At 46.3% G+C, this 25,680-nt stretch overlaps 4 protein-coding genes across 7 annotated transcripts; all 4 read right to left on the bottom strand.

Annotated features, from left to right (window-relative positions):
- Positions 1-359: 359 nt before the first annotated feature.
- On the bottom strand, positions 360-6,327 carry slc39a8 (solute carrier family 39 member 8). Its single transcript, XM_037486921.2, has 8 exons — positions 5,774-6,327; positions 5,013-5,175; positions 3,963-4,132; positions 3,762-3,884; positions 3,119-3,274; positions 2,352-2,553; positions 1,556-1,740; positions 360-789 (listed from the first exon to the last, which is right to left on the bottom strand). Exons 1-8 carry the CDS (start codon positions 5,996-5,998, stop codon positions 643-645), a joined length of 1,371 nt encoding a protein of 456 aa, XP_037342818.2. The 5' UTR covers positions 5,999-6,327; the 3' UTR covers positions 360-642.
- A 344-nt stretch (positions 6,328-6,671) lies between these two features.
- Positions 6,672-13,585, bottom strand: manba (mannosidase, beta A, lysosomal). Of its 3 annotated transcripts, XM_037486919.2 has the most exons (17): positions 13,303-13,585; positions 12,551-12,645; positions 12,368-12,473; positions 12,096-12,269; positions 11,693-11,816; positions 11,322-11,488; positions 11,134-11,244; positions 10,832-10,983; positions 10,613-10,730; positions 10,445-10,531; positions 10,078-10,245; positions 9,774-9,992; positions 9,180-9,344; positions 8,282-8,426; positions 8,059-8,201; positions 7,454-7,714; positions 6,672-7,306 (listed from the first exon to the last, which is right to left on the bottom strand). In XM_037486919.2, the coding sequence occupies exons 1-17, from the start codon at positions 13,507-13,509 to the stop codon at positions 7,076-7,078; spliced, it is 2,673 nt and encodes an 890-aa protein (XP_037342816.2). In that variant the 5' UTR covers positions 13,510-13,585; the 3' UTR covers positions 6,672-7,075. The 3 variants fall into 3 exon arrangements, with proteins under 3 accessions (XP_037342816.2, XP_037342815.2, XP_037342817.2); XM_037486918.2 differs by having other exon boundaries at positions 10,445-10,730; XM_037486920.2 differs by having other exon boundaries at positions 10,445-10,730; positions 13,254-13,392.
- Positions 13,586-14,194: 609 nt separating this feature from the next.
- On the bottom strand, positions 14,195-19,545 carry LOC119227470 (ubiquitin-conjugating enzyme E2 D2-like). 2 transcript variants are annotated; one of them, XM_037486267.2, is made up of 8 exons: positions 19,089-19,545; positions 18,157-18,220; positions 17,913-17,944; positions 17,651-17,728; positions 17,114-17,219; positions 16,723-16,816; positions 16,332-16,381; positions 14,195-15,110 (listed from the first exon to the last, which is right to left on the bottom strand). In XM_037486267.2, the coding sequence occupies exons 1-7, from the start codon at positions 19,110-19,112 to the stop codon at positions 16,333-16,335; spliced, it is 447 nt and encodes a 148-aa protein (XP_037342164.1). In that variant the 5' UTR covers positions 19,113-19,545; the 3' UTR covers positions 14,195-15,110; position 16,332. The 2 variants fall into 2 exon arrangements, with proteins under 2 accessions (XP_037342164.1, XP_037342165.1); XM_037486268.2 differs by lacking the exon at positions 16,332-16,381 and having other exon boundaries at positions 19,089-19,542.
- Positions 19,546-20,077: 532 nt separating this feature from the next.
- zmp:0000000662 (RING finger protein 145) lies at positions 20,078-25,556 on the bottom strand. Its single transcript, XM_037486266.2, has 11 exons — positions 25,299-25,556; positions 24,831-25,139; positions 24,489-24,597; positions 24,236-24,327; positions 23,626-23,867; positions 23,281-23,456; positions 23,049-23,189; positions 22,668-22,850; positions 22,414-22,561; positions 21,790-22,146; positions 20,078-21,145 (listed from the first exon to the last, which is right to left on the bottom strand). Exons 2-11 carry the CDS (start codon positions 24,997-24,999, stop codon positions 20,657-20,659), a joined length of 2,106 nt encoding a protein of 701 aa, XP_037342163.2. The 5' UTR covers positions 25,000-25,139; positions 25,299-25,556; the 3' UTR covers positions 20,078-20,656.
- Positions 25,557-25,680: the final 124 nt, after the last annotated feature.

Genomic DNA, 25,680 nt, shown 5'->3' with positions numbered 1-25,680 from the left:
ATTACGAGCTTTACAATGGGACATGAACGCGGCTTACCCTACTTCATTTTTATTGGCTGCTATCGATGTTGGATATCGACATATTTAAATAAGTTATAGAATGTTAAATTGACTGTATAATGACATTGTTTTAAAAGGGAATTATCTTAAATATGGCATAATATAAATCAAACTCCGAGGCTATTATTTTTTTTTAAATGGTTAAAAGTAATGATCCTAACGGGTACTATCTATGTATGATTAAATATCAGTAAATACCAATTGAGGTTACAAAACTTTGAGTTAAAACACTGCTAAACGACAAAACCACTTGTCAGATCAAAATAGTTCCCACTACAGCACCAATGATAGTTCACACAAAAGATTGAAAAAATAATTTATTGTCTCCTGAAAAACACTTGATTAGAGTTCATAAAGCAGACGATTGTAAGGCTTTTCCCTTTTCATGGTGGAAATTTTCCACTAACTTGATAGTCAAAAGATATAAAAGCATTATTTTTCCTTTAGATATTTTGGTTTTGTTTGTACAAAACATTCACTTTCCCAACCAGCTAACAAAACAAAAGCAGCTCATTTAAAATATATTTCTTCTTTCCAGTTTTCATTTTCTTGTCCGCCCCCCCCCTTGTCCCCCCTCCCCTTCTAGCCCAGGTTGATGTCCCCAGCAAACATGGTGATCAGTAGTATGATGGCGAACCCGGTGAGCAGCCCCGCGTTCTGGATCAGGAAAAAGATGATCTTGGTGGAGGTCCGCTTTTGTTCCCGTAATATGTTTTCCATCTCTGGAAACTGAGCGGAACGACAGCAACAATCACACATCAAGAATACAATGTCAACAGAATGGGAAGTGACATCACACAAACAAGACGTGCCGATTGGTTTAGTTCCCATTGGGAACCTGAGAAAAGAGCTCAAGTTCTCACAGCCTCACAACGTGGGTTTAACAAATTACACGCTGGACTTTTTCCGACTCAAAAAGGATCATTTTAGCCTCATCAAAAAGAAAACTTTTATTTTTGGCAAAAGTTATTCAAATCGACCAACGTGACAATATAAAAGTCCCTCGATGCTTGCTGGAAGGGACCAGATTTTAAAGAAATGTTTAACCTTTGAAACCGGGATAAAGGTTTGTTGACTTTATATCATTTACTTCTGTTTAAGACATTTTTGCAAAGAACTGCAGTACACAGCTGTTTTCAGAATCTTCTTAGCATTTATTTGGGATATTCTTCTATACTTTGGCCACTTGGGGGCAGTATAACACCTCATAAACATTAACACCAATTCCTAAAGTTGTCATGATAGCAAACGGTGCTTATTTACATACAGAGAGTAACATCAGCATTCATCTGGCAGCTTTAAAGATGGGGATCAATATGCTACCTCACTGAAACGATACTGAGACGGATTCACGTTGCTCGTTTTGCCCTCTTCATGTGATCTAATGCCAGTAACAAATATACAAAAAGGACGATTTGCAAAAAAATAAAAAAGCAAAAGGATCATCGGTCTGGGCCTCCTGCAGAGTTTCCTCCTGCAGAGTGATCCAACTCACCATGTCTGCCAGCGCGATGTACAGGAACATTCCTCCCGCGATGGCAAAGATGGCATTGGGCGCAAAGTTGCTCCCGAGCAGGATCCCGAACACGAGGCCGACGTAACAGGACGCCGCCGACAGCAGGTTGAAGAAAATGGCCTGAGGGACGCTCATCCCGGAATTCAGCAGGATTACAAAGTCACCTGCAGACAAAACACAAACACGCAGTGCTTGTACCCCGCGGTGTGTAACTGTTTGACTCAAATAGTTTGGGACTTAACTTTCAAACAAACATGCTACAGATTTGAGTTAAAGAATGCAATAAACCGCAGAACAACAGTGAGATGTTTAATAAGATTTGACTCGGATTCGGCTTTGGCTCAAAATGACCTACTAGAGTAGAAAGAAGCTCTAAACAGCCTGAACATGCTCAATGTCGCTAAATGAAAAGAGAAAAAAGTAAAACATAAAAGCTTTATGTCCACAGTTTGAGACCACATTTCTATCTATAGTCACTCTGTTGACACAGGATCAATGAGCAAAAATAAAAATAAAAATCAAAGCATGTTCTTCATAGAATTATACTTAGAAATGACCAGAACAATAGAAACACCAGTAAAATGTATTCATGGTGTTCAGTTGTGTTTCTATTATTGTCTCCCTCATGCAGGGACGAGCAAAACCACCAGAAGCACGATGACATTCCAGTGGTTCCTACTTTCCAGTTTGTTCAGAGTCAAAGTGAAGAAGCAGAAGACAGAATGTCAGTAGAGGTCATTACAGATCCAGTGGCCGGGGGGGGGGCCTCACTCACCCAGCTCGTGGGGGAACTCCTCGCACACGATGGCGGTGGACGTGCTGAAGCCCGTCAGCACCGACACGGTGAACGAGGCGCCGATGGCGAGCCCGTCGATGAAGTTGTGCAGCGCGTCGCTCAGCGTGATCATCCACGCCACCGTCCTGATGTCGGCGACCTGCTTTCCACGCAGCCAGTGGCACATCACGCCGGAGCCGTCCTGGATCAGGGGGGGGGGGGGGGGGGGGGTCAGGGACTAATCAATCGAGCTACAGCTCTCTGATTATCTCAGGCGGGGGGGGGGGAGGGGGGGCGTGAGCGGCGCCTCTGGGGCCTCGGCTGACGACGGGCGGCGTTGACAGAACGACCCTTTTATCCAAACAGTGCGGCTTTGTGCTCAAGTCTTTACCAGGAGACGCAGGAGCGGAGGCCTCCTGGGGGCCGTTTGTTGTGTATTTTGATCTCTTTCCTGCAGGAATTCCACCCCCCCCCCGTTAAACATTGACAGCGGCGCTAATCGCCTCGATAAGTAAAACCTAAACCCCGGAGCAATAAAATCAAGTTTATACGTCCGATGTGATGCTTCAACATTTAACAACCGCTCAGGTGCTTCCGTGGTATCACGAACTCTTTGACCCCCACAATTATAAAAGTTAACTGGCGGTTTTCTATCAGCGTTTATCTATCGGGCTCCTTCCTGGATGAAGGGTGGTTTGAGGGCAGGTGGGGGGGGGGGGTTGAGGTGACATGTGTGCCACAAAGAGGCCGAAGACAAAAAAAAGTACCTGAGAGGGCGTGGCGTGGGGCTCCGGGTTGGCGCCGCTCTTCCCCGCGGCGACGGCGTTGGTCAACACGATGGAGTCCTTGGTCTCCACCAGGTCTCCGTTGGAGAAGGAGGTCTCCGAAGGCGGCTCGGCGGGGGCGAAGTGGCTGTGGCCGTGCTGGGGACACGAGGGACGCGGTGAAGGTTTAATGGGAGGATGAACATCACACACTTCATGACCCAAATACACCAAAACATGTAGATAGTGGAACTTTCACAGGTTATTCAAAGCTAAGCAGCTTCATATTAAACAAGTAGCATTTTTCCCCAAAATGTCCAACAATTTTACTCTAAAGCTTCGATGTAACATTTTAATTTGCCTTCGCTTTCTGTTTCCTGATGTTTTTAACTGAAGAGCTCTGTGATAGTTTAAACTTTAAAGCATTACTGAGGTCATGGCCCGAGAGAAATCTTTTTTTTTAAGGTCAAAATCGGTGACCTTTGTGTCCATTAGCCGGCATAATCAATGCAAACAACAGGAAGAAACGATGTATCCGACTCCCATAAAAGTTAACTGCCCTCATTAGCAGGCAAACGGCAAAATAACATCACTCCCCAATAAAAGAAGAGTGCTTTGCTTCTGATGAACTTGATAAACTTCTTACCTCAACGTCGACCCGCAGCGCCATTTTCAGCACCTTCTCCATGAAGAACAACAAGTAAAAGCCTCCAAATATCCCAACGGCATTCCCCACGTAGTTGTCGTGTTTGGGGTCGAACCCCAGAGCCTGTGGATCCACAGGAGAACCTCAGCAAAACACGACTTTTATTCTGAAAAAAAACAAAAAAAAACATGCGGCTCTCACCTCTGGAATGAGCTGCAGCACGGCGTTGGAGAACAGCGTCCCGATGGCGAGGCCGATGAAGTAGGTCAGCACTTTGGGGAAGTAGGGCTTTTTGGTGAAAGGGATGAGGAAGAGGCCGAGGAGGGACGCCAGGTTGATCACGGTCACCGCCAGGAACCCGTAGCCCCAAACTGGCAGGGGGGGGGCCAAGGAGGAGCCGTTAGTGAGCCGTTATTCTGGCTTTCTTCCCCCCTTATTTAAATATACTCAAATACCACTTTTCCACCAAATGTCGTTCTCTTCGTTATGTATATTAAAAAATAAATAAAAAACAGCATCAGCAGTAATTGATGCTGCTGGAGTCGGGTTATACGGCACTTTCGTGGAAGTCTTACTTCTCGGAAAAAAGTTTATAAGAACAAATGTAGATTTGAATGACTGTAGGGGGATTAAGGACAAATCCCTCAATCCAGCTCCTGGTCCACAGGGATTAGAAGAGAACCACTTTGCTCCTGGTGTTAAGAAACATGTAGAAAGTCCTGCTGCAACCACGTGGAGCGATTTGAAATGTTTCTTCTTTTTCATTATTTGGGCCCAGGAGGCTTCTTCTAAAGCCGTCGTGATGGTAACCTACATTCCCAGCGTGCATTGCACAGTTACCCAACCGACTAAAAAACGACGTATTTGCCGAGTAAGGGACCCTTGTTTGTTTGTCAAGCCGGTGAAGAAACAGCGTGCGCGGTGCAACAACAGCCCCGGGTGGCTGTAACCGTGTCAACGGCACCGAGGAGGTTCTGAGAAGCTCTGCGGGTCGGACCAGGACACGTCCTCTTTCATTTGGGAGCTTTTTTTTTTTTTTTTACTCAAGGAGGTTTGTGTTTAAAACGACTGTAGTTCTCACTGTGAAGCCCCCGGGGGGACCGAGAGGGCCCTTAAATCAACGGAAATGGACCCGACTACAAAAGAGAAGAGTTAAGGTCCGGAAGCATTCAGCTTCAGGTGTTTGACTTTTCTTAAAAGTAATCTGTGGAAGTAAGAGTCCCGATTAGAAAGCAGAGAAGCAGAACTGACCCGTGTAGTCGAGGGGCTGCACGGCGTCGGGCTCGGTGTAGGGGCAGGAGGGCAGCAGCACCTGGGTCAACAGAGCGGGGCAGATTGTCCCCAGATGTCCCGCAGTCAGCTCACTGACATTACAGAGCCCGAAGTGGGACAAGATCTGCTGGGCCGAGGGACACTGGGGGGCAGAGAGACGCCATCAAGCAGCCGTTTAAGTGGTTTTAAGGATCCGTTTTGTCACTAAAACTCTTCCCGTTTGGATTTGAATGCTTTTCTTCTTTTGAATGTATAAAGTTTTAATCTTTTTGTGTTGAAAGCTGGGTTTTTAGAATTCATTAATGATCTGATTAAATAATTCATAATAATAACTGAAGTAGAAGAGCACATAAAACAGTAATATAATCATTATTCACATGGTTTGTTATTATATTGTATCATTAAAAACATTTTAAATGATTTCATTATTAAATAGGAGTAATAAAACAAAAAGCTACAGGCAACAATAAAATAAATAATAATAATAATAATAATAAATCACAATTCAAGATTCACAATTCAAAAGATAGAACATCAAACAACCAACACAAAAACAATATTGAAAATAAGTCACTATAAAAAGAAAACACTGTATAATCATGTAATACATTCTGAATTAATTTGATTTTATGCTGTAAAGATAAATTATTTTTTAAATTCCATTCAGTGTGTTGTGTAAATTATCAATAATTACTTTAATAATAACAACAATAAGTGAAATAAATAATGAAGGAGCTCACTTCCAAGTCTGCCAGTGGGTTTTCCTGCGTGGATGCTGCAGATATTCCGTCTGAGATTACCAGCAGCAAATTATCCAGATTATCCAATGAGATTGAATTATTCTGTCCGTAGAAGCGCAGAATATTCTCTAGAAAAACGTGTCCGTCCGGACCGGCCGCGGTTCTACTCTGAGCCTCGGGGATAAGAACCAGGAGGCACGTGAGTAAACGCGTTAACGGAGACATAACAGCTGGCGTTTCTTCACTAAATCAACGCGCTGCCTGTGGAACGCATTTCACTGAAAAACTAAACCAATCAATAAATCTGTGCGGCTTCTCGCTCCGGTCGCAGCGCACTTGGTGCTCGTCGCGGTCCTCTCTCTCTCTCTCTCTCTCTCTCTCTCTTTGGGAGTTCTTTTTAAAGGCGGATCGATCCGCGCTATCGGAAACACGTCGGGTTCAAAGATCAATCTGCGGAGCCATGGAGGAAAAACATGGAGGTGACCGACCGCATGCAGCCGGTGTCTCAATGCGGCCTTTTGTCAAAGACTTTCTCACTTGGTATGCAACGTGCACGCGCGCACACACGGAGACACACGCACAGACCCCCCACTCCGGATTACTTGTCTACCGGTGTGTGCATTGCACGACTTGCACACTTGTATCCTTTACGCGCACACACGCGCGCGTAAAGGATACAAGTGGGCAAGTCGTGCAATGCCTTTAACTCACTTTACAGCTGTTGATCAATTATGAAACATCTGGAAGGGAAAAGAAGAAACTAAATGGTAAACAATGGAAGGTGTGCGTGTTTGGAGCGCCGTGTCGCCCCCTGGTGGCAGCTGGTGGTCACTGCGTGTTTATAAAAACAACCGGATTATCGGCATCAGAATTAGTTCCCAATGAAGAAGCAAGAGAGTTGATATCAAAGCTCTTTTACTGGATCTAATGAACACATCAGTGACAACAACAGGATCTGTAGTGTTCAGATTATTACAAAGAAACTACGGATCGGTGGAGGAAATAGAACATTTTCCATGAAAGAGCTTCAGCGGCTGAATGATCAAAGACGTGTGTGGTTTGTATTTGCTTGTTTACCTCCATCGACGTCGCATTTCGTTCCTTGGGAGGTTTCTTTTGAGTGAACGAAGGCTTCGTGTAAAAGTCTGAACACAGTGAGTCGCCCTGTTGTCTGGAGCCGCTCAACCCACCTTCAATAGTTCCCTTTGTCTGGAAACCTTCAGGTCGAACAGCTGGTTTCTGCCCCTCATGGGGGGGGGGACGGGACAAAACCCAATCTGTCCCGGTACCTCTGCTCCCAGGTCAGTACACGTCCCTCAAAGACGTGACGACCAGCGACCCGGAGAGCTCCGCGGCGGCGGTGTGGCGCCCGGCGTAGAACACGACCGCCCGGTACCCGGAAACCATCAGGAAGCCGTTGGAGCCGAAGCGGCCGGGGACGCCGCCCGCGTCCAGCCACACGAACGCGGCCACGGCGTCCGAGCGGAGGGCCACGCTGAAGACGTAGCCCACGTCCAGCTCCCGCACCGTGACCTGCAAAGGGGGGGGGGGGGGTCAGAGGGGGGGAGAAGAGTGCCTTAATGCTTCCTGTCTTATTAGCAAAGGCAGATCTGCAGCATCCCCATGTGCCCCCCCCCCTCACATGTTGTAGAGGTAGAAGGATGGAGAAAGCGGGCTCACCGTGATGTTGGGTCTCAGGAGGCCGCGGGCGTCTTTGGGTTTGCACAGGAAGTGGTGGTTGGCGGGACCCCGCTGGCCGCCGCCGCCGTCCTCCAGGTGGAAGGTGAGCAGGCAGGTGAGGCGGGTGCAGCCGCCGCACGCCGCCAGCAGGGCGGCGACCGGCCGCTTAAAAACGCTCACGGCGCTGCCTCCGGGGACCGGGACCGGGTCCGACCTGAGCGTGCACGCCGGCTCCGGGCGGGACCAGGAGTACACGGACACCTGAGCACCGGGTTTAGAGGTCAGAGGTCAGCCGGGAGGCTTTTGCAAAATGAATTAATGTTTTATCACAAAAGATTCAAACACGCTCGGGAACAATTAAAGTTTTCAAAGTTGCATATTTTATTTGTTGTTATTTATTTATTTAATTTGATGAAGTCCAGGCGATGAATGTCAATGGATTAAAATGTAAAACTGTTGATAATTTGCTTCTCAAATGCAAAGATACGGACTCGTCCTACGACACGTTGTCATTAAAGTAAATCGTCTTAATTAATTCAGAGTTTTAAATGAACCTGAGGGAGGAAATGAGAAAAAGACAAAGCGGACGGCGGCGGACGACGTACCACGGCGCCGAGCGTCACCTCGTGTCTCAGGTCCGACACGGCGTAGACCAGCAGCGCGTCGCCGTCCTCGAAGCCCACCGGCAGGACGGCGGCGAAGAAGTTCTGGGCGAAATAATGCAGCATTTTCCACTTCCCCCCAAACTCTGGACGCACAAAAGGAGACGGTCATCACCGGCCGTCGGTACGGCGTCGCTCGGAAGTTGCCGAGTCGGCGCTCGCTCACCGATGGAGGACCAGGAGGGCGCCGGCCAGACGTCGTTCAGCTGCCAGTAGAGAGCGCCCATGGTGCGACCTTTGCCCTCGACGATCTCGCTCCGACTCCGCCGGTAGAACTCGGTCTGGGCCTTCACGCACTGAGCCTGCGTGACCTGCACACCACACGGGATCACCTGACACTCCGTTTTCAGGGCGCCTCATTCGTCACCGACCCGTTGACAAAATTGCCACAAAAGTGACTTTAAGCTTCACAGGCAGATAAACATTGTGGTAAAATCCTGTTTTTATCAATTGAGGCTTTTAGCTAAATTTAAACCCTGTTTTATCTTTCAATTTCTTTGAGCAAGTGATTCATGTTGAGCACGTTCCTCCCATTCTGGCCTCGCTCCACAGGCTCCCGCTATATTTTAGAATACATTTTAAGATTTTAATGTTTGTTTTAAAGTCATTAAATGGGCCTCAGTACATTTCTGAGCTCTTGCACACCGGCACCTCGTCAAGGTCACTGAGGTCTGGGGATCAGCTGCGGCTGATCGGGCCCAGGACCAGGGCGGCACACAAGAGTAGCGCCCAAATTGTGGAATGACCACCTGCAGCGCCTTAAAGCAGCGCCTTGAAGCAGCGCCTTGAAGCAGCGCCTTGAAGCAGCGCCTTGAAGCAGCGCCTTGAAGCAGCGCCTTGAAGCAGCGCCTTAAAAGCAGCGCCTTGAAGCAGCGCCTTATCTCTGTAAAGCACTTGCTGTTTGTTTAAACTGTGCTATACTAAAAATAAAGTGGATCGGAAACACGGCGCGGTTTAATTCGCACATCTCCAGACGGGAGGACAGCGGTTATCAAAGCTCCTTCCAGGTGAGCCACCGCTACGGACCACGCGTTTTAAAAACGGAGGGGTTGCGCCTTACGCACCTGAGTGATGTACAGAGTGTCCGTGAAGGCCTTGACGGGGTCCGTGGAGTTGGGCAGGTGGAAGTGCAGAGCGGCCTGCCGTAACATCTGCTGGTTCCCGTCCTCGTGGTGCTGGCGGTGGGAAGAGAAATTACTGTCGTAGCTCCAGTCGTCCTTCGTGGAAACCTGAAACATCACGGAACAAAACACCGTAATCCGACGTCTTATTGAGAAAATCCTACTTTTGTAATCATTTTACAATTTCTCATTTTCATTCAATGTGTCATCTGGTCGTATTATATTCAATATCTTGAAAAACTCTTTTATTATGCAGTGTTTTCCTTCTTTAAAATAATCATTATGAGCACTAGCAAATGTAGCCTTGCCCCTAAATAAATGGAATTAAGAAAACAATACTTTTATTATAGTATTATTTATAAAACAATGTTCCCTGAGACATTTTACCATTTGTCATCCTTCTTTGGCCCTAAATGCCTTCCAAACATTAAGAAAAATCATTTTAAAAGATGTCGAGATCATTGAGATAGATTTAAAGATTGCAGATTTAAAGGCACCGTTCAAACAAACGGAAGGTTTAAGGGTTCATTCGGTCACCGGCTTCAGAGCGGAGAAGGACGGCCACGACTGGAAGCCGTACTCGGAGGCAAAGCGCGTTCGAGGGAACGTCCTCCAGTCCCAGCAGTCCAGGGCGTAGCTGTAGAAGTGCGTGTCCCCGTAGTGGGGGTCGTAGGGGTCCGCCGCCACCCAGCCCTGCTGCTCCGACCCGGCGCCGTTGGTCGGGCTGGAGACGAGGAACGGGCGGCTCTGATCCTCCTGAGAGGGAGGGGGGGGATGAGAGATGAAGCGTCTTCCACAAACATAAATCCTGGAGGGGATGCGGAGGAGGAGAAGGTGTCACCTCCTGGACGAGCGCCCTGATGGTGTCCACGTACAGCGTGACGTAGTCCTTCAGGTACCTGGGCCTCTGAGAGGCGGGGATGTTGAACCAGTTCGTCGACAGAGCGGCTTCGTTCTCGTTGTTCCCGCTCCAGGTGATGATGCTGGGATGAGACTTCAGGCGCTGAACCTGCAGAAATAAAAAAAAACAGGAAATGTATTGTCTGGATGCGACAAAAGCTTTTAGAATGCTTCCAATAATCCAACAATTTTATAGCAATTTCAATTGTGTTTTGGTTGATTTGCCAGGTATAATTTGTGTTTTTGTGTCTTTCCATGAGGCTGTATAAAATCTGAAGGTACGAAAAATGTGTAAATCGAGCAGTGACCTGTTGGACGACCTCTTCTCTGACGCTCTGTATGAAGTCCTCCTCCGTGGGATACATGGCGCAGGCGAACATGAAGTCCTGCCACACCTGAAACACACACGTCTCAACACTTTGCGTCTCGTAGGCAGCGGTACACGAAGCGACGTTCCCCTCCCTGAGGGATGTTACCATGATTCCCATCTCATCGCAGAGGCTGTAGAACAGATCCTGTTCATAGACTCCTCCCCCCCAGACCCTCAGGGCGTTCATGTTCGCCTCCTTGGCCGAACGCAGCAAGTTCCTCAAGCTGGACAGAACCAAATCGGTTAATCACCACATTCCCAGTACTCCCACTGTCCTCTGGTTCAAAGCCAGAGAACAAACAAAAAATGAAGAGAAAAACCTCACACAGCGGGATCCACTCGGTCCTGGAAGCCGTGGGCCGGGATCCAGTTCGACCCTTTGAGGAAAATTGGTTTCCCGTTGATCCGGAAATAAAAGCTCAGCCCTGGCGAGCCGGGGACCGGCTCCTGGACCAGTTCCACCGAGCGAAAATACACCTGCGGGAGAGAGTTTGATCGAGGACGGAGAAACGCACTCACTTCTGTCAATTTAGGAAGAAACTCATCCCCAACGAGGTGCCTGTGGTAGTTTGTGCTGAATAACGAACACTAAACAACCCCGGAGGAGGCCGCGAGTTGAACTCTGACCTTGGACTCCGCCTCCAGGATCAAAGCGCGCCCCTGGAAGCCTCTGACCTGCAGGCGGTAGGAGCGCCGCCCCCCGTGTCCGTTGGGCCACCACAGCTTCACGGGGCTGCTCTGGGAGGAGGAAGAAGAACCTTTGTTTTCAGACGTTTAGAAGTCACCAAAGAGCAGCCCAACATTCCTCACAGTACCGCGTTGACGTTCAGGGTGAAGACGTTCCGGGTCTTTCCGGGGAGGAACTGGGTCTGGAGGACCTGCTCAGAGTCCAGCTCCGGCAGGGAGAGAGCGATCCGCCCGCTGGTCGTCTGAACGGCATCGACGAGAAGCTCCACCTGGACTCTCCACTGAGACAGGTTATCTACACACACACACACACACACACACATTTAAGGACTGTAAAGAAACGGAAATAACTTTAGATTTATTGTGAAAATTAAAAAGGAAGCTGTCTTGATTGATATTCATGAAGGATTTATAGGCTGCAGGTGGTGGAGCTGTTGAGTTGAGTTGCATCATACTGGTGCTTCTATTATTCCACATGTACATCCATGAGCAGACGTACTGTGTAGAGGGACAGAGGAAACCCGGACGAGCCGCAGGACATCGAAGGCCTCCAGTCGAACGCCCTTCCACAGGCCCATGGTGGGAAACGAAGGGCCCCAATCCCAACTGAACGAGCTCTGCTCCTTCACGGGGACGTTCAAGTTTACAGCTTTAGATTACTGGTCAATATTGGTGTTAACGATAATATGATCCAATTTAAACTTTAAACAATTACATTCAGACAATTCAAAATGTATATGTCAGTTTTGTGTGCACGATGAAAATTAGAGTGGCAAGAAAAAGACTTTTAATCTGAATTACATAGTCTCAAAATCTTAAAACAACACGGTTTGAAAGATATCTTGGATAAAATGTTTCTGATTTCAGGTGAGAGGTAAAGCGGAGGAGGACGTTTTTTTTACCTTTCTGATAAAATTGACGTGACATTCCCCCTTCTGGACATCTGGAGGACATTCGGGGGGAACCCTGTAGGCAGAATGAGCGTTCCTCCGCTCAGACGCATAAAGAACTGGAGACAACAGGCTCACTTTCAGCACATTGTCCCCGTCCTTCAGCAAGTCTCTGACCGCAAAGTCCTACTCAGCAAGAGCAGAAGACAGAAAGTAAACAAATGATGGAGGTACAACAAAAAAAAAGTGTGCAAAAAAAACTGCTTATTTTTCAGGTAACTTACGTATATCCGAAACATGTTGTCTGTCTTCCCGACAACGATTCCATTGAGCCAAATAGATGCCACAGTGTCAACGCCGTCAAAGACCAGCAGCACCCTCTGATTGGCTCTGAGAGACACACACACACACACACACAGGTGAGTCAGGTACAGGACACAGAAGGAGCTTTAAACGACAACACCAACCTCAGCTGGGCGGAGGCGCTAAATGTGGTTGTGTAGGTCCAATTATCAAAGGCAATCCACCGGTAAGACACATCGTTGAACCTGTAATACGGGTCCTGGAAGAAAAGTAGGAAATTATTTACTTAATTTAATTATTATTTATTTTGATTCATTATTTAATTGATCTCAGTTTACGAGTTATTACAGACTACTGCTGAAACATGTGAGATTATGTATATGCCAAATAAGATGTTGAAATCGATAGCGTATTTTGTTTAATAGTTTGTACATTTTATTCTCAAAATAAAATTCTACAGTTTAAAAGTCGCAAAACATTTCATCTACCTCAATAAAATGTTTTACCAAAAAAAAAAAAATGTCTGTATATTCCGGTCTTTGAAGTTTTGAACAGGCACCAACACGTCCTACTCTTTGTGTTTTACTCTCGTCTTCGCTACGTGTCTTTGGCCTGAAGACCAGAGCTTCGCAGCCATGTGCACACACAGCGCAAATGGTTCCGTTTATGGTTTAGCTAAAGAAACTGTAAAAAAAAAAAAACAATGTGGGGGGGAAAAAAAAGAGTCAAAGGGATAGAAATGTTTATTTCCTGGTTAAGCGGCGCGGGTCCTGAAAGGCCACGCCCACCTCCAGCAGCTAGCGTCACCTCACGGAGGCGATGGTAAAGACTCGCGCAACGGAATGTAACAGAATGAAGGGAACTCACAAAAGGGTGTAGGTATTGATCCTCACATCCAGTACGTCGTTTACTCTACCTTGATGAATCCCGCTTGGTGAAGAGCAGAATGAACACATCCGGGAACTCCTGCACCCAGAAACACTGAACCGTCGGAGTTTGAAAGATTCCATTTACCGTTCAGGTTCACAGTTACGGAGCAAAATGCCGGTAAAACTGCAAAGAACAAACACAACAAAACTCCATTTTCAAGGAGAATCAAAGTTCTTGGCTGGTTTTTGGACATGGTAATTCACGGGAGTACCCTTCCATCTGGGTTTTGTGTAGTTTCTGAACTGGCTTTTCCTGGTTTGTCATGTGACCCTCGTGACGGTCACGTGATCAGAGGTTGCGCGCGAAAAGTTAAAAAACTTTTGGTTCGATATAAAATGTTCAACCGATTATTTTCTGCGTTTATGGGATCAAAATCCTAATTTAAAAAAAAAAACAATTGTATTCTTGTAATCTTTTTAAAAACAAGTTTGTGTTACCCTATTACATTTAATTATATTTATTAAAGATTGAAGTTCTCATGTGCTTGATAGGTATGGACATACCTTTATAAGCAAAGTAGGACAGCAGTTTTGCTAAAAAAAAATAACAGCTTGAGGACAAATATTGAAACCGCCTCTTGGAGTTGGAAAGTACAAAAAATTAAAATGCTGAAACATTGAATGATTTAAGACAGCAGTTAAATCTTTATTTTACAGCCATAAAAGGTTTATCAAAAGGATGAATCATGGATATAGACGTTATAATCTTGACAAATTGTGAGATAAGCATCAGTCGTTAAACTCTAGTATTCAAACAAAACAACAAGACCTGATTTGTTGTATGATGTCAAGTAACTTTATTGAAGGGAAAACTAAAAAGAAACAGAGCCACAAGTTGATTATCAACCATTTGCTTTGCATCAATATTTTAGGGCTACAAGAAGACAGTGTTTGATTGGGCATAAATCTAATAGCTCATCTACTGGCTTCTAAATAAAGAAAAAGAAATAGAATGCTTTTGAGGGGATGCACATTCTTCCAACTGTTCAGCCTTACAATCGCCTTAATTTGCAGAAACATCAGATATATAGCCTACCTTTATTAACATGCATAAAATACAACATTGAAGATCTTATATTGTTTCCTTAACATTGATATATACTGCTGTGCTTCTCTGTACACACACACACGCGCACACACACTTTGATAGTGGAATAAGATACACTTCTTTACTGTGGTAATAGATTCTTATACTAAAAGATCAGAAGCCGTCAGGAGCCACCAACCAGTTAGTCAAATCTCAGACCAGATTTTACCACTTTCAAATGACCAAAAATACTATTTCACCAAATTTAAACTTTAAAACTCTGAGTTTACAGGTTTTATGGCAAAAGACGGGTTTCTCTGTAAGTGCTTTGAGAAATCCGGCTTCGATTAATTATCAAATCGCACGGGATGCAGCCAGTGGAGCAGCTGGATTCTACTACGTGTGTGCAGAGCAGATGGCGTCGTCACCACCAACTCCTACTGGTGCTCAAGCAGAGCGGCAAGAACCACGGTGATTATTTAAACTCCGTAGGAAAAAAATGGGAGCCCAAACTTCACGGAAAACTGGCACGTGTCCTAGAGTGAAAACACTATCTTCTTATAAGCGCACAGGTGGAAAGAGGGTAAAACGCTCTGATTAACACCCCCCCAAAATAGAGAAAAAATGAGTGAAAAATAGTGAAATAATCCCGTAGGGTTTTTTGTTTTTGTTTTGTTTGAACCAGCAACAACATTTTCCTGCAGCTTTCCAAATGATGATGATCACATTGCGTATTTGTGTGTCCAGTCTTTTGCCATTTTGGTGTATCTACGGGGGGGAAAGAAAACAAAGTTACACACGGAACCGCAAAAGCGCTTTCAAGTTCTGCATAACCACCGTTTGCCTCATTACCTTGTTAAAGCACATGCACGTAGGAACATTGCTTTGTGTCAGTACTTAATAAAAATAAACCGTACAAACCACACTTCTCAATGTGAAACACTTCCCTAATGAAGGTAAATGATTTTCTCATGCTCGGGTTAGTGAATATGCTTCCATGCACAGAAGGTTCTGCTTCCCAATAGTTCATTATATCACCTGTGATATAACACAACGATTGAAAGCTCAATCTCAGATATACAAACACTTCAAGAGTAAGAAACCAAAACCCATAATGCTTTGTTTCAGTATGAGGACAACAAACCGGCATCAGACCTGCTCATGAAATCAACACTATTTGTGTTGAGTGGAAAGTGTTAGTAAAGTTTCTTTAAGCAAAAAGGCCAAACATGTTTTTTTTGCAGCTTGTCAAATGTTGTTTGATTCTAAATCGAATATTATATGTGATGTGCATTTATTCCACCTGACAGAGTGAATAATCTGAAGATTAAAAATATGACAATATCATTTGCGCCCCGAAGCTCCAGATTCAAACATTTGAGTAAATGCACCCCCCCCCCCCCCCCCCCCCCCCCCTCAGTGACTCCAGGTCCATTTATAAAGACTGCAACACTTTTACTTTGTAGACACGCTGAAAGATTTCAATCATAACCAAGATCCACCTGAGAATAGGACCTTATATTTAAAGTCTTTATATTTATTGTTTCACCATCTTATCCAGATTCAGGTTCTCTTACAATGTCTGGTTCTGTGAAGCTATGTGAAGATAATGAATAAAATATGTCCTCCTTGCTTTCTTTGAGGACGCCGCTGGTGTCTACGTTTCAGTAGAAAATGGCTTGCAAAGATTAATGGGGAATTAAAAGCCTTTAATCAATGCCACATCCGTGAGAAGTGATTTGCTTTTACTCTCCTGCAACAGAAGACTTTTGGATTTACACATCTGGACGTCAGTAACCTGCTACTAGGTTACGGTTCATTTATTGTAATGGGTTGGTGGAAATATTCTGCTAATGTGTGTATTTACAGCAACAAGCTTCATCCACAGGGCATCAAAGCGCACGTAAAAAAGCTGAACTCAAGAGAATGCGTTACGTCAGTGAGACAACAGACCAAACGCAGACCACCAGCCAAGATGCTCCGTCTTACCCTAAAGCAAGGCATACTTCGTGGTCCACTCCTGAGCTAGTTTATTGTACCTGACAGAGTGAAACTACGTTACACACTCATTGGACTAGCCGGGCCGAAGGTCACGCTCATTGCTAACGATCATCATCACACAAGTCGGAGGCCGGTTCATGAGGAACGCCCGAGGCTCAGCCTTCATTTAGGGAAGCGCTGATTCACGGGAGGCCGCCATCTGTGGCGCCGTCATGCTCAAAGGGGCTTCTGTTATTTCATATCGGCGGTGCAGATGAACCTCGCTCGTTTTAGCCCGGCGAACCCAACGAACCGGCCTCCGAGCGCCTGACGGCCCATTTCGCCGTCTCATCTTTAGTGAAAGGTTCAAGACGCATGTGTAGAGAATATAGAGGCTCACTTCGAAGTGTCTGTCTTGTAGATCTGAGCGATCTCTGGCACTAGTGGGTCGTCGGGGTTCGGGTCACACAGGAGTGAGCAGATGGAGAGAAGAACTGAGGGAGAAAAAAAAGAGATACATACGTCAAAAGGAGGAAATTAAAAACAAAATCCTCTCAACACAGGAACCTGGATAACTGAAGCATGTAATGTCACAAAGAAGCATTCAGTAGAGGAGACCCTATTTGCAAGTTTACATTTTCAAGGGTCTGCTATTTACATTAATGCAAATACAACACGTCTTTCTAAAATGACACATGTCACAAGTATGGGGCGGGTTTGTGGGCATCAAGCACTGATGCCTCACAACAGTTGGGAAGATGGACATTGAGCCCATAGTGCTCTTGTTGTACCTTTAGAAATAGTAAGCGCAGGAGACCACTGTGACCTGAGGATATCCAGACAGATGCTGCCGTTACTGTTGATGTTTGGGTGGTAGATTCTTGTGGTGAATGCAACCTGGGAGGAAATAACATAGAAACCAGTGAGGACCGGTATCATGGGGCACACGTCAGGTTGATGTTATGCAATTCAAATTCCCGACAGGAGGCAGAACTATTTGACGCTTGCGTCCTTATCAGCTTCTGGAAAGACTGGTTCAACTTGATGAGGGTTGTAAACAATCAAAATGAGCTCATGACGCACAGTTCATGGGCTTGGCTTCACAGAAGAAATGTTTCCGGGTTTTTTCCTCTGAACCTTTTAGCAACAGTTTGTTTTTAAACAATCGATACGATTTCCGAAGCCAGTTCCTAAAAGTAAACAGTTAACAAATAAATAATTGAGGCGTTGTAAACTAGACGTTGCACAAGCGATAAAGAAAAGGATCATTTTCAAATGTATCAAAGATACATACAAAGAAGCCGCTGTTCAGGTGTGAGCGGGCTTACCTTGGGTGGCTTGAAGGGGTAGTCTGTTGGAAAATGAATCGTCAAGAAGAAGACGCCTCCCTGATATGGACTGTCACTCTGAAAGAAGGAATGACATTCCCATATTTCAATATAGGAACTTTTTTTTTTCTTCTTTTAAACGCCGCTCCAACGCTTCTCATTATCAAGTCAAATTTCAACCTTTACCTCAAACAGTTTAGTGCAACAAGGAACATAACGCTGCTTTAAAGTTTAACGCTGTTGTCATAAAGGATCTACTTACAGGTCCCATGATCGTGGCTTGCCAGTGAAACACTGTGGAGAACAGAAAGTAAATGTAAGGGAAGAGGAAAAGGTACAAGTACAGAATCCAGTCTCCAAATCTGCCTTTGCAGCTCATGAGTGACGTCATTTCGCTTTAAAGAACATCGCAACACATACATGTGGTCAATCATAACAGCTACTTTCCACTATTTTCTAGAAAGAATGAAAACCACAGAACTTTGGAGCGGCCCTGAGAAACTTACTGTCATCGCCCACCGGGCCGGCTGAGCACTGTGCTGGGGGGTCACGGGCCAGGTCGTTCAGCTCCTGAAAGGAAAAGCTCAAGTTTACCACAATACTCAATACGTCGGTTCATCTTCACAACCAAAATAATTCATCCAGCCCCACTATGAATGTTTTTATCTCTTTCTAGCAGCTGAGGGGGGGGGGGGGGGGGGGGGGGGGCTCTTGTTATCATTCACAAGAGGACACTTGAGCACATGTAACAGCCTCTAAAAAGGTTAAATTTAGGTGGCCTTTTGACGGGGCACAATTTCACAAGGGAGTTGATGAGTTTCCTTGAAAGAGGAGCCCCGGTAAACAGCCGGGGAGACACCCACCTCCAGCCCCCCCGGGGGGGCTGATGCTCCACGTCTGACCCCATTAAAAACCACCACGCCACACATCGCCATGTCTGATGGCACCGAACCAACACAACCGCACACCCCGGGAAGGTGTATCGTGAGCCGGGGGCCCCGAGTCACTGACGCGTTTTAACGAGTGAATCTTAAGAAAGACAACGCCGAGGCGCCGGTGAAGGATCGGTACAAACAGCCAGAGATCGTTCAACTATCGCGGGTGGTTTGCGTAACCGAACGCTTGAAAGTGTTGGGCAATCGGTGCGGCCTTTTCTCCTTCCACGGCAGCCAGTCATCGCACTCCGATCAACACACGGAACATGTAACGTAATCGAAACTGCTCACGTTAGCTAGCTCAGCTGAATGCCGAGAGCCGATCGTCGTAACATTGTGACTGAACAAAACTACCCTCAACTAACAACCCTAAAGAAGACACACCACATTAGTATTATTAGACCAGAACTCAACACGCGTTTCCACCGGAGACACAGTCGGTAACAGCGATGTAGGGAGGCTAGCGCGGAGCGCTAACCCCGTTCAGAACGCGTTGTCTCTACCTTGTGGATCCTCTTCAGGGCCATCTTCTCTCCTTTGAATGTTTTCCGATCCAGGCAGTCAAGGGGCAACCGTTATATGCCAGGATGATTCCGCTCCCCGTTTGGTGGTTGATGCCGGGGTCAACTCGACGGCCTTTCTTCTCGGAAGCTATTGCGGTTAGCTCGCGAAACTACGTATGCGCAGAGTTCGGGCGACAAAGGGTTAGCCGGCGATGCTAGCTTAGTTTATTCTCCTCCCCCCCCCTCAAACAAGAGGCGGTTAGGCCGTCTCTCCGGTGACCCCTCGCTTCCCCGTTGCTACGAAGCCGTATATCGGATTATCTGAATCCCCGGGCTGAGGCTTAATAAGTACGCTAACCAGGTGAAGTCTCCCCGGCACGACAAAGCTCGTCTCTCGTCAGTCAACTAGCGGCCGCCTGCCCGTATTTGAGTCTTTCTTGTGGGGAAGGCGGGCCAGATGGCAGCACAGTGACGAGGCGGAAGTGACGTTACATACAGACGCTCAGTGTTGAATCAAAACTATATTAAAAATAATAAAATATCCCAATTTAATAAAGATTATGAACAAAGTATAGACATTGGGATTTGTTTTATTTTTGTGCTTTTATAATTCTATTTCACTATTTAGAGACAAATATTGCACTTGTTACTGAATTTGAAGAATATCAACACTTCCCTGACTCCAATTTAGTAAAACAAAATATAAAATGATATTATATACATCTCATATCTTTTTAGTTGTACTGGGTTAAAGTACAAAATTGAGCAAAGAAACATTTGGTGCTTATACTTCACCAAGGATCTGTGTAAAATAAAAGTGACGCCAAATATTTTATCTCATTATTGGATATAGAATCTTAAGAGTCTTAACCTTCACCTACATTAGCAATATTCGGTCTAAACATCATAAATCTGGCACATGTGTCAACCTTCCTGTTGCGAATTTATTCATTTTGAAACTAAAAAAAGAGTACTGAGAGGAATCCGAGAAAAGGGCAGATTATGATTTATAAAGACAAATTATGCCACAATGCTTTCACAAAAATCCAATACAGGAGTACAACAGGAAAGTCTGAAAAGATTTAATATTTCTTGACTGGTAATCTGCTAGATTGATAAATATTAATGCATGACAGTTGCTTATTGTTTCACATAATTTCTATAAAATGATATATTTATCTTTTCTTCTCCAAAGCCAGACAATAAAAGAATCATTTACTCTGCATTTTCAACCTAGATGCATATTATTAGCTGAAATGAGGTACGTTCATCCCTTCATTGGTTCACAGAGAGAAGGACAAATGTGTTGTGATTCCCTGCCATGGAGGATCCCCCCTTCACACCCTTTCCAAGGCCCCGGTGCAGGCAGTCACTGAGAAGGAGAAGGTGGGTCTCATCAGCTCCAGGTCCAAGTGAGTGAGTCGAAGAGTTCTAACTAAAGTTCATCAATCCACAAGCTCATTCTACATGACTCACTAGTCTGTGATCTCCCATGATGTAGATGGGCTGTCACAGCGGTCGTGTTCTGCCTACTTCGAGTTCCGCTCCATTGGAGTCAGATCGGTCCGTCATGTGTCCGCAGTTGGCCCGCATGTCCAGGAGGGCGGTGAGTCCCGCCCACCGCCCTCGCTGCGCATGTTACCAGAGGCTTCACCCGGCGGCACACGGGAACTAGAAATGTCCCCCGAGGAGCAGCTCGACACTGGACCCACAAAGTCTCCACTGGAGCTCAATCGAAGACCTGGACCGGCTTCGCTCAGAGTGTCAGCTGGTTGGTCCTGATCTTCGCTGCTCGTAGTCTCCTCCTGCTGCTGGGTGGCATCGGGCGTCTCCTGGGACGCGCCGCTGTCCCGACCCTCAGCCGCCTCTTGATGCGTCCCGGCGTCCCTCTGAGTTTGAGCTGCCGGGGCGTCGCCCGAAGCCGGGCCCTGACCCGTTGCCGTGGGCCGGACCGTTTGGTGGCACATGGGGCAGGTCTCCTGCACGTACAGCCACTTGCGGAGGCAGTTGCCATGGAAGAAATGTCCGCAGTACGTGATCACAGCGGCGGTCATTTCCTGTGAGGAGGCGGGACGTTTCTTAGTTCACAACCAAACCTGTAGTTTTTATGCATTTGTTTAAGAAGCAGAGACACATCTTTAATACTACTTTAAAAACGCGTATAATCAGCATTTATAGTTCACACATAATGTTTCAAATTGTTCATTCATTAATCCCATAAATAATTCTTTAATATATTCTTTTAAAGTGAATATCCTCAATGGGGACCATTTTATCTTCTCAAACTTTTAACAAGCCAATGGGCGAGGCCCACGAATCTTCTCTGTTATTATGAAGATATTCTGTAGGTGCTTCCTTGACACATCGTTGTCGTAACAGAAACATGGCTGAAGGCCAAAGATTTGTGCCTGGATAGCACCTGCAGGGGTGGGGTCGGACTGGAAAAACAGGATCCACATTCCTGGAACATTCACATGAGGTTTCTGGAAGAGTAACGCAAGACGCCGGACGCCACGCGAGCTCACAATCTGCCACGCGAAGCTTTAACTCCGCTCTGATGTCGATATTGTGATAACATGTTGAGAGTGAATAGGTTTTGGCAAGTCTCACATCGCCGGGTGAAGAACAGCTGAACATCTAGTCGTGTAGATGCGTCGTCACAGAATGTCAGGTCACGCTTTTCAAAATAAACCTGACTGACCTGGAAGCAGATGGAGCAGACGTCGTTGTGCCGCTGCAGCTGTCGGGCCGAGGCTCTGGGGAGCGAGCTGATCTTCTTCGCCGCTTTCTGTCTGAGCAGGAAGCTCCTCCAGCCCGACTGGGCTCGGAGCCAAACGTTGAAGTACGAGTGGATGATGATGACGGAGGCGCCCATCCAGCTCCACTCGCCGAACAGAGACTCCCAGGTGCCGTACGCCACCACGCAGAGCGCCACCACGAACTCCAGCACCCTGCTGACGGCGTTGACCCAGTAGATGACTTCGTCCAGGCTCTCGATGGGGTCGCTGCGGAACAGCTCCACCATGAAGAGGCAGTAGATCAGCATCGTGCCCGTAACCTGGACCCACGGGAAGTCACAGACGATCTACTTTGTTGACCATATGATGCCACTTGCAATGTTTAAATGGAAGAAATTGAGTTTTATAAAATGTAGCTCCGGTAAAGGAGGAAATGTTTCACGTTATTTCAATGATTTAAATGATTATTTCATACGGCCACTGTGGGGCGCCAAAGAACGTCGTTCTAAACTTGGGGGAACCAACAGGAGCAACCTGATGCAAAAAGGTTTTACAGTTCTTCATTTATTCGACACGTGGAGTCCTACCTGAAGGGACGTCAGCATGCAGCTGGACACCAGTATGAGGAGCCAGAAGTCCATGTGGAAAAACTGGGAGATTTTATAAGCCATAACCACAGGAAAAACCAGGAGGAAGACGCACATGCTGAGGCCACGGAAGTGTTTCCACACGCTCCTAGAAAAACAGGGAATGAAGACGACAACAGCGAACCCACTGAGTGCTGCTGGAAGACGCTACGTACAAAGTATGGAACCTCAGCGAGCCCCTTGTTGCACGTCACCTGTTGCGCGATGCGCCCAGGGCCAGAATAACCGGGTCGGTTATTTCAATCATGGACTGCAGAGTTGAAGTCCCCACGATGAAGAGGATGATGCTGAGGAGGAAGGTGCGCTGCAGCGCCTGCATGTCCAGCAGCCCCGTCTGGAGAGCGAGCAGCAGCAGGGTGACGCCCTCGGTCACGCCTCTGGAGAGGAGGAGAATAAACCGGGTGGAGCAGACTTCATCTGAAGCGATTCACCACCAGTGACCTTTAGGTTTTCCCTCTAATAACAGGGTTTTAATTGATATATATATAAATTGTCAACGAGGCGCCTCAAGCGGTCAAATGAATCGGTTATTGTATGGACCCAAAGGAGTTGTCTGGGGGATACAAAGGTCTCACCTGTGCATTACGTTCTCGCTCTGAACCGCTGCATAACCTCCCAGGAAAAACTTGCAGAGGTTGAGCAGCCCAAGAGCGAGATAGGACACCACAAAGGTCAAACCCAGAAGGGAGTAGGGAGTGGCACAACATTCGGAGACACTGCAGGGGGGCAAAGAAGACACCGGCTTAAACACCGAATAAAACGCGTGTTAATAAGGGAATGCTAGTGATCCCCATTATGACATCACACCTCGTGAGCAGGAACAACATGACGCCCTGATGGCCCGCAGAGGTTTTTCCTGACATGGCGTCTGAGCAGAGCTGGACGACGAACAGAACACACCAGAAGACGCTGAAGAGCACCGGGACGGCAAACTGGTTCCACAGCGAGATTCCCACGGCCAGAAGTCTGTACAACTCGATCACCTGAGGGACGGGATGAACAAAGAGCATCAAGGGTCACCGGCATACTGGCAAAATCATATAGGCACACAAATAAACACAGAAAATCTTGTAGGGAAAAAAAAAAAGAAATGCATTGACAATTCCACCTTAACTATGAAGCATTCACAAATACATTTCAGAATAAAAGTACCTCCAGCTGCAGCAGCTCCGAGTAAGCGGCCTTCGCCAGCCGATACGGCACGAAGAGATGCGAGAGGAGGAACAGGGCGATCCCTGCTGCGGTCAGGCCGGCGGAGAACGTGTTCACGGCCAGCAGCGTGGCGTGGCGCGCGGCGCAGAGTCTGGCCAGCAGGGGGAGCACGTGAGCAGAGAGCAGCCACACCTTCCTGGTCTTCATCAGGAAGGCACACAGCGTGCTGAGAATGATCTGACCTGAGCCGGAAACAAACGTTGGGACCACTGTGAGGATTCTCCCCCCCCCCTCCATTTGCTCCCTGGTGCAGGTTTTATTTGAATAAATGGAAATTACACACAGATGAAAAAGTACAGAAAATGATCAAAACCAGCTCACATAACAGATTAATCTGAACAAATGCATTAAAACAAAGGTCTGCTGAGATGATTATTTCAAACCTAAAGTTTGGAAAAGTAAATAAAAGGAAAAACGTAATCTTATAATGTATCATATTTACATATATGTAAATGTAATGGGGTATAATGCAATGTAAGTCGCTTTGGATAAAAGCGTCAGCTAAATAACATGTAATGTAATGTAACATATAAATTGGTTAGAAACTCACTCGTCATTGCAGAGACAAATCTGTTGAAGGCCACAGAATCGAGGTACACTGCTCCTTCGTGACCGTACTGCAGCTCCTCGTGAACGTAGTCCCTGGGAAAGGAACGTTGAAGAAACAAGTTCATAAATCCCATTTTCACTGCATGCTCTTGGTTTTGTGCCACAGAGACCGAACACTCAGTTGTCCCAGTTGTTTTCTAACTTAGAGTTAGAACTGGTCCACAATCACAGTTGGCTACATAAATAAATCTCACTTGGAAATCTGATGCCCCATGTAAAGCAGAAGAGCAGCGAGGACGTGGAGGTAGAGCGTCACAATGTGTCTCAACGGCAAAACCAACACCACCGCGTTTAGCAGATGACCTGGGACATATGGGAAAGTACACATGAGGTTATATTGTCAAGAGAGAAAATACTAGCAGATACATTTTTGTAAAGATTAAAAAGGACACACACTAAACAGTGGATTGACATTGAAATCTTCTCAAAAGATCTGCGTAATTCTGACATTTTGTTGTTGTCGCCTTTGATAATCGGGCAAACTAATGCACGAGTGGCACGAATGGCCTGTTAGAAGCAGAGCGTGTACTACTTACCAAAGTAGTACATGTTCCAGATGACGTATTTGTACTTGAAGAGCAGCTCTTGGTTTTTGGCCTTGAGGTGCTCCGTTAAGCCTTCCACGTCGCATTTGTACAGCAGGTCCAGGAGCAGGATGCTCGGCACCCGGAGGACCACGTTGGCCAACTGGTCCAGACGAGGCATCTTGGGCACCCACCCCTGGGGGTGTTGCTCGGGTGTGTGTGTCCGTCTGTGCCTGTGTGTGTGTGTGTCCGTCTGTGCGTGTGTGTGTGTCACATGGTGTTTGCAAACCGTCTCGCTGCTTTTGCTCGTCTTCTTGTCATCTGAAATAAGCACAAGACGCCCGTGACTTCCTGTAAGGGGACATTGGTGAGCTGCGGGTTCTTTTTTTTTTAACGCAACATAAGTAAGGATGTGCGTTAGAACACAACAAATAACGCATCTTTTAGGTAGCAGGTTGAAGAGGAGAGTATTTCACTTACTTTCCACAGACGCACAGCCGTTTGTTAGCTTCTTCCTGTTGCTCTCGGTTAGCTTTCACGTCGATCAGCAACACTTTTCTGTTCAATACAACACCATTTTTCACGTTTCCGGGAATAATGCTGCGCTTTGATGACAGTTGGAAACATGGTCAGTGGAGACGGTCGGTTTAAACACTTGGAAGTGAACGACAGGAGGACGAAGACAGAGACTTCAAATGCAATGTTATGATTCCACTCGCTTGCGTGGCCATTTTCAGCGAACACGTCAGAGCAAAATGGACCAATCATGTTCAGGTATTCTGTATTTCAAAATAAAATGTTTTAGGATACCACAGACTTTTTACACTACTTCTGCTTCTACTATTACTAATGGAATACTATA

The sequence above is a fragment of the Pungitius pungitius genome, chromosome 14 (assembly GCF_949316345.1).
Source record: "Pungitius pungitius chromosome 14, fPunPun2.1, whole genome shotgun sequence".
NCBI classification, from domain to species: Eukaryota; Metazoa; Chordata; class Actinopteri; order Perciformes; family Gasterosteidae; genus Pungitius; species Pungitius pungitius.
Note: the sequence above shows the minus strand (reverse complement) of the source record. Positions and strands in the feature narration are given on the sequence as shown.